Source organism: Hyla sarda, chromosome 1 (assembly GCF_029499605.1).
Source record: "Hyla sarda isolate aHylSar1 chromosome 1, aHylSar1.hap1, whole genome shotgun sequence".
Lineage (NCBI taxonomy): Eukaryota > Metazoa > Chordata > Amphibia > Anura > Hylidae > Hyla > Hyla sarda.
Window position 1 is genome coordinate 182,002,341 of NC_079189.1, and position 12,609 is coordinate 182,014,949.

The following is a 12,609-nucleotide window of genomic DNA, read 5'->3' on the forward strand; positions in this document are numbered from 1 at the left end:
GGCCAATTTTCACTGTAGGACCAGAGCGTTTTTTGCACATCTGACCACTTTCCCTTTAAGCATTAATAACTCTGGGATGCTTTTACCTTTCATTCTGATTCCAAGAAAGTTTTTTCGTGACATATTCGACTTTATGTGAGTGGTAAAATTTTGTTGATACTTGCATCATTTCTTGGTGAAAAATTCCAAAATTTGATGAAAAAATTTAAAATTTTGCATTTTTCGAACTTTGAAACTCTCTGCTTGTAAGGAAAATAGACATTCCAAATAAATTATACATTGATTCACATATACAATATGTCTACTTTATATTTGCATCATAATGTTGAGATGTTTTTACTTTTGGAAGACATCAGAGGGCTTCAAAGTATAGCAGCAATTTTCCAATTTTTAAAAAAAAAAATTTAAATCGGAATTTTTCATGGACCAGTTCATGTTTGAAGTGGATTTGAAGGGCCTTCAAATTAGAAATACCCCACAAATGACCCAATTATAAAAACTGCACCTCTCAAAGTATTCAAAATGACATTCAGTAAGTGCGTTAACCCTTTAGGTGCTTTACAGGAATAGCAGCAAAATGAAGGAGAAAATTCAAAATCTTCATTTTTTACACTCGCTTGTAGACCCAGTTTTTTTTAATTCTTACAAGGGGTAAAAGGAGAGAAATCCCCTCAAAATTTGTAACCCAATTTCTCTCGAGTAAGGAAATACCTCATATGTCTATGTAAAGTGTTCGGCGGGCTCAGAAGGGAAGGAGCGACAATGGGATTTTGGAGAGTGAGTTTTTCTGAAATGGTTTTTGGGGGGCATGTCACATTTAGGAAGCCCCTATTGTGCCAGAACAGCAGAAACCCCCCCCCACATGGCATACCATTTTGGAAACTACACCCCTCAAGGCACGTAACAAGGGGTCCAGTGAGCCTTAAAGGGGTATTCCAGGCAAAACCTTTTTTTTTATATATATCAACTGGCTTATACAGATTTGTAAATTACTTCTATAAAAAAATCTTAATCCTTCCAATAGTTATTAGCTTCTGAAGTTTTCTGTCTAACTGCTCAATGATGATGTGAGTCATCAGAGAGCAGTTAGACAGAAAACAACAACTCAACTTCAGAAGCTAATAACTATTGGAAGGATTAAGATTTTTTAATAGAAGTAATTTGCAAATCTATTTAACTTTCCGGAGCCAGTTGATATATATAAAAAAAAGTTTTTGGGGATGGCATACCCCTTTAACACCCCACAGGTGTTTGACGACTTTTGAAAAAAAAAATTTTCAATAAAGTGCAGTTTTCCCAAATTTACCATCTTTATAAAGGGTAATGGGAGAAAATGCCCCCCAAAATTTGTAACCCCATCTCTTCTGAATATGAAAATACCCTATGTTAGGATGTAAAATGCTCTGCGGGCGAACTACAATGCTCAGAAGAGGAGTCGTCACATTTGGAAAGCAAATTTTGTTGAAATGGTTTTTGGGGGTCCTGTCGCATTTAGGAAGCCCCTATGGTGCCACAACAGAAAAAAAAAACAACATGGCATATGATTTTGAAAACTACACACCTCAAGGAACATAACAAGGGGTCAAGTGAGCCTTAACACCCACAGGTATTTCACGACTTCTTGTTAAAGTTGCATGTGCAAATGAAAAAATAATGTTTTCACTAAAATGCATTTTTTTCCCCAAATTTTACAAGGGGTAATAGGAGAAAATTACCCCCCAAATTTGTAACCCCTTTTCTTCTGAGTATGGAAATACCCCATGTGTGAACGTCAAGTGCTCTGCTGGCATACTACAATGCTCAGAAGAGGAGAAGCGCCATTGAGCTTATGGGAGAGAGAATTTGTTTGGAATGGAAGTCGGGGGCCATGTTCATTTACAAAGCCCCCCATGGTACCAGAACAGTGGACACCCCCCACATGTGACCCCATTTTGGAAACTAGACCCCTCACAGAATTTAATAAGGGGTGCAGTGAGCATTTACACCCCACTGGAGTTTGACAGATCTTTGGAACAGTGGTCTGAGCAAATGAAAAATAAAATTTTTCATTTTCATGGACCACTGTTCCAAAAATCTGTCAGACACCTGTGGGGCGTAAATGTTCACTGCACTTTAATACATTACGTGAGGGGTGTCGTTTCCAAAATGGGGTCATATGTGGGGGGGGGGGGGGTCTACTGTTGAGGCACCACGGGGGGCTTTGTAAACACACATGGCCTTCAATTCCAGACAGATTTTCTTTCTCTTCAAAAGCCCAATGGTACTCATTCTCTTCTGAGCATTGTAGTGCGCCAGTAGAGCACTTTACATCCACATATGGGGTATCTATATACTCAGAAGAAATGGGGTTACAAATTTGGGGGGCTTTTTTTTCCTATTTTCCCTTGTGAAAATGAAAAATTTAGGGTAACACCAGCATTTTAGTGAAATTTTTTTTTTTCATTTTCCCATCCAACTTTAACGCAAATTCGTGAAACATCTGTGGGGTGTTAAGGCTCATTATACCCCTTGATACATTCCGTGAGGGGTGAAGTTTCCAAAATGGGGTCACATATGGGTATTAATTTTTTTGCGTTTATGTCAGAACCGCTGTAAAATCAGCCTCCCCTGTGCAAATCACCAATTTAGGCCTCAAATGTACATAGTGTGCTCTCACTCCTGAGCCTGCAGAGCATTTTTCGTCCACATATGGGGTATTTCCGTACTCAGGAAAAATTGTGTTAAAATTTTGGGGGTCTTTTTTTCCTTTTAACGCTTGTGAAAATAAAAAGTATGGGGCAACACCAGCATGTTAGTGTAAAATGTTTTTTTTTTTTAAGTTTTACATTAACATGCTGGTATAGACCCCAACTTTTCCTTTTCATAAGGGGTAAAAGGAGAAAAAGCCCCCCAAAATTTGTAGTGCAATTTCTCCCGAGTACGGAAATACCCCATATAAGGCCCTAAACTGTTTCCTTGAAATACGACAGGGCTCTGAAGTGAGAGAGCGCCATGCGCATTTGAGAACTAAATTAGGGATTGCATAGGGGTGGACATTGGGAATAACTGGTGTAGAATACCCATAACAAGGTGCCTCCAGCTGTTGCTAAACTCCCAGCATGCCTGGACAGTCAGTGGCTGTCCGGAAATGCTGGGAGTTGTTGATTTTGCAACAGCTGGAGGCTCGGTTTTAGAAACACTGCTGTACAATGCGTTCTTCATTTTTATTGGGGGGGGGGGGGGGGGACAGTGTAAGGGGGTGTATATGTAGTGTTTTACCCTTTATTATGTGCTAGTATAGTGTAGTGTTTTTTGGGTACATTCACACTGGCGGGTTACGGTGAGTTTCCCGCTAGGAGTTTGCGCTGCGGTGAAAAATTTACTGCAGCTCAAACTTGAAGCAGAAAACTCACTGTAAATCTACCCGTGTGAATGTACCCATACATTCACATTGGGGGGGGGGGGGGCAAACCTCCAGCTGTTTCAAACTACAACTCCCAGCATGCACTGACAGACCGTGCATGCTGGGAGTTGTAGTTTTACAACAGCTGGAGGCACACTGGTTGGAAAACCTTCAGTTAGGTTCTGTTACCTAACTCAGTATTTTCCAACCAGTGTGCCTCCAGCTGTTGCAAAACTACAACTCCCAGCATGTACTGATCGTCGAAGGGCATGCTGGGAGATGTAGTTATGCAACAGCTGGAGGTACGCAACTACAATTCCCAGCATAGCAAGACAGCTGTTTGGGCATGCTGGGATTTGCAGTTTTGCAACATCTGGAGAGCTACAGTCTAGAGACCACTGCAAAGTGATCTCCAAACTGTGGCCCTCCAGATGTTGCAAAACTACAAATCCCAGCATGCCCAAGACAGCAAACCGCTGTGTGGGCATGCTAGGAGTTGTAGTTTTGCAAGATCTGGAGGGCTAAAATTTAGAGACCACTGTATAGTGGTCTCAAACTGTAGCCCTTCAGCTGTTGCAAAACTACAAATCCCAGCATGCCCCAACATCTCTCTGGGCCTGCTGGGAGTTGTAGTTTTGCAACATCTGGAGGGCTACAGTTTTATAGACCACTGTATAGTGGTCTCAGACTGTAGCCCTCCAGATGTTGCTAGGCAACTCACCAGCTTCCGTACAATCCAACGAGCCAGCCGCACGACATCGCCGCCCGCCTCCTCCGGATGGGTAAGTGGATCTTCTACCGTCTGTCCTCTTCAGTTTCCCCATTCTGCCCCGCCTATTGTGGGTGGGCAGAATGGGGAAACCGAAAGTTAACCCCTCCCCGCCCCCGATCTGTTATTGGTCGTCGCTTCTGGTGACCAATAGCAGGGATAGGAGGGGTGGCACCCCTGCCACCTCACTCCTATCCCTTCAGGGGGATTGTGGGTGTCTTAGACAACCGCAACCCCCCTTATATTCCAGGTCACCATAGACCCGCATGACCCGGAATCAGGGCATATCGCCAGTGTGAATTCACCGGCGATTTGCTGCGATCGCCGACATGGGGGGGGTTGTCTGATGACCCCCCCTGGACATTTGCGCGGGGTGCCTGCTGATAGATATTACGTACCAGGGAGCAAATGCGTACCTGTACGCCCTTGGTCCTTAAGTGGTTAAAGGGGTTATCCAGGAAAAAAACTTTTTTTTATATATCAACTGGCTCCAGAAAGTTAAACAAATTAGTAAATTACTTCCATTAAAAAATCTTAATCCTTTCAGTACTTTTGAGCTGCTAAAGTTGAGTTGTTCTTTTCTGTCTAAGTGTTCTCTGATGACAACTGTCTCGGGAACTGTCCAGAGTAGAAGCAATCCCCATAGCAAACCTCTTCTACTCTGTGCAGTTCCCGCAGAGAGCACTGTTGCCAGACAGAAAAAAACTCAACTTCAGCAGCTGATAATTATTGGAAGGATTAAGATTTTTTTAATAGGAATAATTTACAAATCAGTTTAACTTTCTGGAGCCAGTACATATATATCAAAAGTTTTTTCGTGGAATATCCCTTTAACTCAAGCACATTGGTACTAGCTCAAATGCCTTAAAAACAAACAGATATAAGTCAGTATGACAAGACATGCTAACTGCAACTCAAGTACCTATAATATGAATGTTTTACCATACATCTCAACAAGGAATTTACCATATAATGCTTTATGTTTGCTTATGACAGTGATTCCCAACCAGGGTGCCTCTAGCTGTTGCAAAACTACAACTCAAAGCATGCCTGGACAGTATTCGGCTGTCCAAGCAAGCTGGGAGTTGTAGTTTTGCAACAGCTGGAGGCACCCTTGTTGGGAAACATTGGTTTATGAATTTTAGGTGTTTTTGTTATTATATCAGAATAGAGTTTATTATAGGGTAATTAACTACAACTCAACATTATAAACTTTAGGGTAGTTCTACATTGGCATGTTATCCGTTATGCATAGGAGATGGGATAACAAGCTGATCTGTAGGGGCCTGACCACTGGGACCCCCGCTGGATCCAGACAACGGAACCACAAACGTCACTGGAGTGACCTATAGGGGAGATATATCAAAACCTGTCCAGAGGAAGAGTTGCACATAGCAACCAATCAGATTGCTTCTTTCATTTTGCAGGGGCCTTGTTAAAAAGGAAAGAAGCGATTTGATTGGTTGCTATGGGCAACTTTTCCTTTGGACAGGTTTTGATAAATCTCCCTCTATGTACATCACTGCTCCATTCATTTACAAGTTTAGACATTTTATAAGGTCAGCGTTTGAAAGCAACATAGTAAATGAATGGAGAGAGTCCCAGTGGTCGGATCCACTGCAATCATCTTGTTGTTCCCTATCCTATGGACAGTGGATAGCAAGCTGAGTAGGGAATACCCATTTAACTGTGGTTACCCTGGATTTTTATTTATTTTGTACTAAATATACAGCTAATAGACAATCAGAGAAAAATTCTACCCCTGCAGTGATTTTAAAGGGGAATTTCGGGCAAAAACATTTTTACCCCTATCCAAAGGATAAGATGTCTGATCGAGGGGGCCCGCCCAGAGGTTTCCAAAACTGGAGACGCAGCTCCCGCATAGAATGTGGGTGCTGAAGGGAGATCGCGGGGGTCCCAGTGGCAGGCTGTCCGCGATTAGACATCTTACCCCTATCTTTTGGATAGAGGATAAAATGTTTTTGCCCGGAATACCCCTTTAATTATTGAGTGACTAAGTTTGGGTGTGATTTTCATATTTGCTAATGATTATGCTTTTAATGGTAGCAGCAACAATCAATAATAACTGGTAGTTTTATCATTTATCCTTGATCTCTCCCAGCATTCACACTGGGTAAAAAAAAAGTCAGAAATAAACTGTGGTCTGCGTAAACCAGCTTTAGGAGCTCCTAAGGTGAGGGACCAATGCCCTTCAGTTTAGGAGCTACACTCCGGATAGCAAATATTATTCATATTTTGTTCCCTTATGGCTAGTTCAACTGTATTGTAATATACGCTTATTAGCTGTACTGGACAGCTTTCCCTGTTGGGATATATTGTGAAAGGCAGGAAGTTGAAGGGTACTCTGGTGGGAAAAAAAATGTAATAATCAACTGGTGCCAGAAAGTTACAGATTTGTAAATGACTTCTATATAAAAATGTTAATCCTTCCAGTACGTATCAGCTGCTGTATGCTCCAGAGGAAGTTGAGTTCTTTTCTGTCTGACCACAGTGCTCTCTGCTGACACCTCTGTCAATGTCAGGAACTGTCCAGAGCAGGAGAAAATCCCCATAGCAAACCTCTCCTGCTCTGGACAGTTCCTGACATGGACAGTGGTGTCAGCAGAGAGCAGTGTGATCAGACCGAAAAGAACTGTACAACTTCCTCTGAAGTATACAGTAGCTGATAAGTACTGGAAGAATTAAGATTTTAAATAGAAGTAATTAACAAATCTAATTTAACTTTCTGGCACTAGTGGATTTAAAAAAAAATAAAATAAATAAAAAAAAGTTTTCCACTTTGCCATTCTCTGTCCACTTTGTCTCTCTCCCCTTCCCCCAATATACACAGAAATCCACACCTTGTTCTGGCTTTCATTGTTCTTGCCTTTAATCTACGCCCCTTTCTGACAAAATATGGACATGCCAACCCTCCCTTTCTAACGTAATCCAACCAAACCACCCACTCTCTAATATAGCTCATCAAGCCACGCCCCTTTATTCTACCTGTCTTGGCAGTGAGGACTGCTGGGAAATGTAGTTTTAATTGGGTGTGCAGTAGGAAGGAGCCAGGGCTTTCGGAGACGTGACGTCACGACACGCCACTTCCATTCATTTCTATAGGAAGGAGCGTAACGGCCGCAACGCCCACTTTTATAGACATGAATGGAGGTGGCGTGGCGTGACGTCATGTCACCGTCTCGGAAGCCCGGCGGTTTCCGAAACTGCAGATGCAGCTACACATAGAATGCGCGCTGCTGCAGGGAGATCGCAGGTCCCAGCGGCGGGTCCCCCGCGATCAGACATCTTATCCCTTATCCTTTCGATAGGGGATAAGATGTTTTTGCCCGGAATACCCCTTTAACAATGAGGCTATGTTCACAAGCCAGAATTTCTGCATTAATTTATAGACAATATGCTTCAAAGGGATTCCGCTGTGCCATTTACACAGCAGAATTTCTGCTGCAGGAATTCCATTGAAGTGTATTGGCTATAAATTTAGGCAGAAATTTCATGCAGAATTCTATGCAGAAATTCTGCCGTGTAAACAAAGCCTCAGAAGTACAATACATAGATGTAGCAGGCCTGTCAGAGGTGCACAAGCCCTCCGTTGTTCCTCTATATGATTCTAAGCCCATACAAGAGTATTTTTATTCTGTACAAACCCTAAAAAAAAGAAAAGTGCATTATTGGACTCTGCATGCCTTTAGGGTAGAATATCATTGTACAAAGAAACCTGTATAGCAGTGCAGGAACTCTGTACGGCTATGGACTACACTAATGTACTCATTCTGTGCAAATGGCTTTAAGGCTGTGTTCACACTGTGTTTTTATTGCACTTTTAACAAGCGGATTCTAAAATGAGTGGTGAACTCCCATGTCCTTCAATGTGTTCATTAAAAATAAAAATAAAAAACATAACAAAAACCCACACTGGAACACAGCCTTAAACTGCAAAATTTATGCACACTCAACCACTCTCCACAGGTCGTATTTACACATTGCATTCCTTGTTTTAATTAGGATTATAGGTCAAATCACTTTCACCTTATGGCAATATCTCTAAAAAACATACTTAAAAAAAAAAAAAAAAAATGCATTAAAACCGCACATAATGTGAACTGACCTCAACACACCTGAGTGAACTTCAGTACTAGCAGCCTGAATAGATGACCAGATGCAGAGAACAAATGCCACACCCTCAGCCTAAGTTTCCACTTTTTTTTCCTGCATTTTTGTGTGTGGAAAAAACGCCAGAAAAAATGCCAGTGCAATTTATTGCGTCTGACGTTTTTGCATTTGAGTGGAAATTGCATTTTTGGCCCCTTTGGCGTTTTTTTCAAAATTTGTTGGGTACCAAAAAAAATATGCAGTAGTGATGGAAAAAATTCATTTAACAAAATTCATATTTTTATAACAAAATTTTAATAAATTTTTAAACGAGGATCAATTTATGCAATCATCCATAATATAGCAGAGATGCGGAGCAGCTGTATACAGCGCTCGCATCTCTGCACTATACTCCGGGCCGGCCAGTGATGTGAATAGAAATTCCCATCACTCATTCATATTTTCCGCCCAAAGTGGGGTTTGGCCGGATGGTGGCAGCCAATCCCCGCACTCAGCAGGAAATATGGATACAGAGAGGCCGGCCGGAGTACAGAGCAGAGATGGGAGTGCAGGAGAAGGTCGCTATGCATCTCAGGGATGAAGGATGATCGCAGCGGGTGTCAGGAGTGACATCTGCTGTAATCTTTCCTTAACTGTGCTCCCAACGTGGAGCACACTCTGCTGTGGTACCTGTTTTTTTAGACAGATCGCAGCGAACGTCACACCTGACCCCACGCCGTGATTTTCCTGTATAATGTATAGATGCGGCCGGCCGCTCTTCTATGGTCCCATGCCCTGACGTATATATATATACACCAATTCATATTTCCCACAGAGAGTTGTGATTGGCTGGAACCATCTGGCCAATCACAGCTCTCTGTGGGAAATACGAATAGGTGTATATATACGGCAGTGCAGAGGACCACAGAAGAGCGGCCGGCCACATCTATACATTATACAAAAAAAAAAAAAAAGTTTTCCACCGGAGTACCCCTTTAACCCCTTAAGGACCCAGGGTTTTTCCGTTTTTACATTTTCGTTTTTTTCTCCTTATCTTTAAAAAAACATAACTCTTTAAATTTTGCACCTAAAAATATATATGATGGCTTATTTTTTGCGCCACCAATTCTACCTTGTAATGATGTCAGTGATTTGACCCAAAAATCTACGGCGAAACGAAAAAAAAAATCATTGTGAGACAAAATTGAAAAAAATGCAATTTTGTAAATTTTGGGGGCTTCCGTTTCTACGTAGTAAATTTTTTGGTAAAAATGACACCTTATCTTTATTCTGTAGGTCCTTACGATTAAAATGATACCCTACTTATATAGGTTTGATTTTGTGGTACTTCTGGAAAAAATAACTACATGCAGGAAAATGTATTCGTTTAAAATTGTCATATTCTGACCCCTATAACTTTTTTATTTTTCCGCGTATGGGGCGGTATGAGGGCTCATTTTTTTGCGACGTGATCTGAAGTTTTTAGCGGTACCATTTTTGCATTGATAGGACTTATTGATCGCTTTTTATTCATTTTTTCATGATATAAAAAGTGACCAAAAATACACTATTTTGGACTTTGGAATTTTTTTTTTGCGTACACCATTGACCGTGCTGTTTAATTAACTATATATTTTTATAATACGGACATTTCCGCATGCGGCGATACGACATGTTTATTTTTATTTACCCTGTTTTTTTTTTGTTTTGTTTTTTGTGGGAAAAGGGGGGCGATTCAAACTTTTAATAGGAGAGGTGTTAAATGATCTTTATTCACTTTTTTTTTGCAGTGTTATAGCTCTCATAGGGACCTATAACACTGCACACACTGATCTTTTACATCGTTCAATGGTTTCTCATAAGAAACCACTGATCGATGATTCTGCCGCTTGACTGCTCATGCCTGGATCTCAGGCACTGAGCAGTCATTCGGCGATCGGACAGCAAGGAGGCAGGTAGGGATCCTCCAGCTGTCTTGTAAGCTGTTCGGGATGCCGCGATTTCGCCATGGCGACCCCGGACAGCTCTCTGAGCTAACCAACATGTTTTCACTTTCACTTTAGACGGAACGTTCAACTTTGAATGCAGCGTCTAAAGGGTTAATAGCGCGCGGCACCGCGATGAATGCCGCGTTCTATTAGCCACGGGTCCCACCCGCTAAGGTCATTACTGCATCTTTTTTAATATATTTTTAATGATACCCTTTTAAATAAAATTTCGTAGGGTATCTCCATCACTTTTTTGGATTGCTGAAGTCCTAAAAAGGATAAAGACAGCCTGCAAAAACGCCAAAGTTAAAACCCACATGTCGTTTTTCTTGGCGTTTTTTTTTTTTTACTCCGATAGCCTTCTATGGGAGAAAAAACGCCACGATGTCAGGGAAAACGGCATAGGCTCAACATGCTGCGACTTTGCAAAACTGAAAAACGCCAAAAGAGTGATAAAACGGCAAAAATATATAAAAATAAATAAATAAAAATGAAAAACGCAAAGTGGAAAAAGAATTTAACGATTTCTCATTGATTTACAGCTAACATCTGGCCGCAGCGTTTTTTGGCCATAAAAGCGCCATGCGGCAGAATTGGGGTTAAAAAACACAAGTGGAAACTTAGTCTTACAGAACCACTTCAGACATGGTTTTACATCCAAAATGGAGCCTAAACCATGCCAGCCACATCAGATAAAACAGGTAGGCACAAGGCAATATAAAAAAAAAATTACCTATAGTGTGTCTTAAAAAATTGTATCAGAACCATTATAAATATAGCAATTAAGTCACTGTGTTAATTTGCTCTAACACTGTACTGTACTGTGTAAAAAAAACTTGTAAAAGTCACAAAAAGTATTGCTTGTAATGCTAATGTTGCTCATATATGGCAGGCTTGAAAATGTAAAGAGGCAGCAGATTCATTGCCGAAAACATGGAAAATGTGCTCCATATATCTGAATAGAGCTGCTAGTGCAGCATCTGTGCTATATTTACTAACCTCATTCATAAGTAAGGTAGCACTTTTTTTTGCAAATATTTCTGCAATGATTTTTCCATGGAACTTACAGCAATTACCACATTATAAAAGTACACTTGGTCTGAAATAATACATAAACATGTCTACTTACAAGTCAAAGACTAAGTAATGATGTCCTTCTTCTGATATGCTATCATGAAGTCGAACTGTAAAAGAAAAAAATAATTAGATGAACACAGTATTTTTTATTCAACTTTATTATAACTCGTGCATTTCAGGGTTAGGCTCTGTATGAGCTTTGGAGTTTGGAATGCACCAAGCTCATATGTCTAATACATCTTTAGGTCCCTCATTCACCTATCAGTGACCATCTTTAGGTCCCTCATTCACCTATCAGTGAGTTATGGGGGGGGGGGGTGGGTGACGGCGATCCACTGTGAAGGTAGCCTGAGGGCTTACCTCTCCTTTCATGCCTGGCCAGGCTTTAGCAATCGAGCACAGAGCACACAGATCAGTGGGATTCTATGGAACCCCATTGATCTGTATGAGAAATCAAATGATTCCTCCTAAAAGTCTGAAGTGTAAACAAATAAAAAGTTTAAGAAAGTTTAAAAACACACACATTAACCCCTTCCTTATTAAAAGTTTAAATCACCCCCTTTTCCCAAATTCCATATAAAAATAATAAAAATAAACATATGTGGTATCGCCGCGTGCGTAAATGTCCGAACTATAAAAATATATTGTAAATTAAACTGCAAGGTCAATGGCGAACGCGCAATTCCAAAGTCCAAAATAGCGTATTTTTGGTCACTTTTTTATACCATACACAAAAAAAGGAATAGAAAGCGATCAAAAAGTCTGATCAAAAACAAAAATTGTACCGATTAAAACTTCAGATCACGGTGCAAAAAATCAGTCCTCAGACCATCCCATACACGAAAAATAAAAAAGTTATAGGGGTCAGAAGAGGACAATTTTACATTTATAAATTTTCGTGCATGTAGTTATGATTTTTTTTCCAAAAGTACGACCAAATCAAACCTATTTTAATCGTATGGCCCTACAGAATAAAGATAAAGTGTTATTTTTACCGATAAATGTACGGCGTAGAAACGGAAGCCCCCAAAATTTACAAAATGGTGTTTTTTTCTTCAATTTTGTTGCACAATGATTTTTTTCTCGTTTCGCCGTAGATTTTTGGGTAAAATGACTGATGTCATTACAAAGTAGAATTGGTGGCGCACAAAATAAGCCTTCATATGGAATTTTTTTAGGTGCAAAATTGAAAGGGTTATGATTTTTAAAAGGTAAGGAGGAAAACACGAAAGTGCAAAAACAGAAAAAAGCTTGGTCTTTAAGGGTAGGGATGTCCCGATACC

At 40.6% G+C, this 12,609-nt stretch overlaps 1 protein-coding gene across 12 annotated transcripts in view; it reads right to left on the bottom strand.

Annotated features, from left to right (window-relative positions):
• Nucleotides 1–12,609, bottom strand: part of CAMK2D (calcium/calmodulin dependent protein kinase II delta) — a 229,942-nt gene that overhangs the window by 110,049 nt on the left and 107,284 nt on the right. For all 12 annotated transcript variants that reach the window (XM_056565417.1, XM_056565350.1, XM_056565402.1 and 9 more), the window contains exon 4: nt 11,379–11,433. In XM_056565417.1, the coding sequence (XP_056421392.1) occupies nt 11,379–11,433 (55 nt within the window). The remainder of the gene's footprint in view (nt 1–11,378; nt 11,434–12,609) is intronic.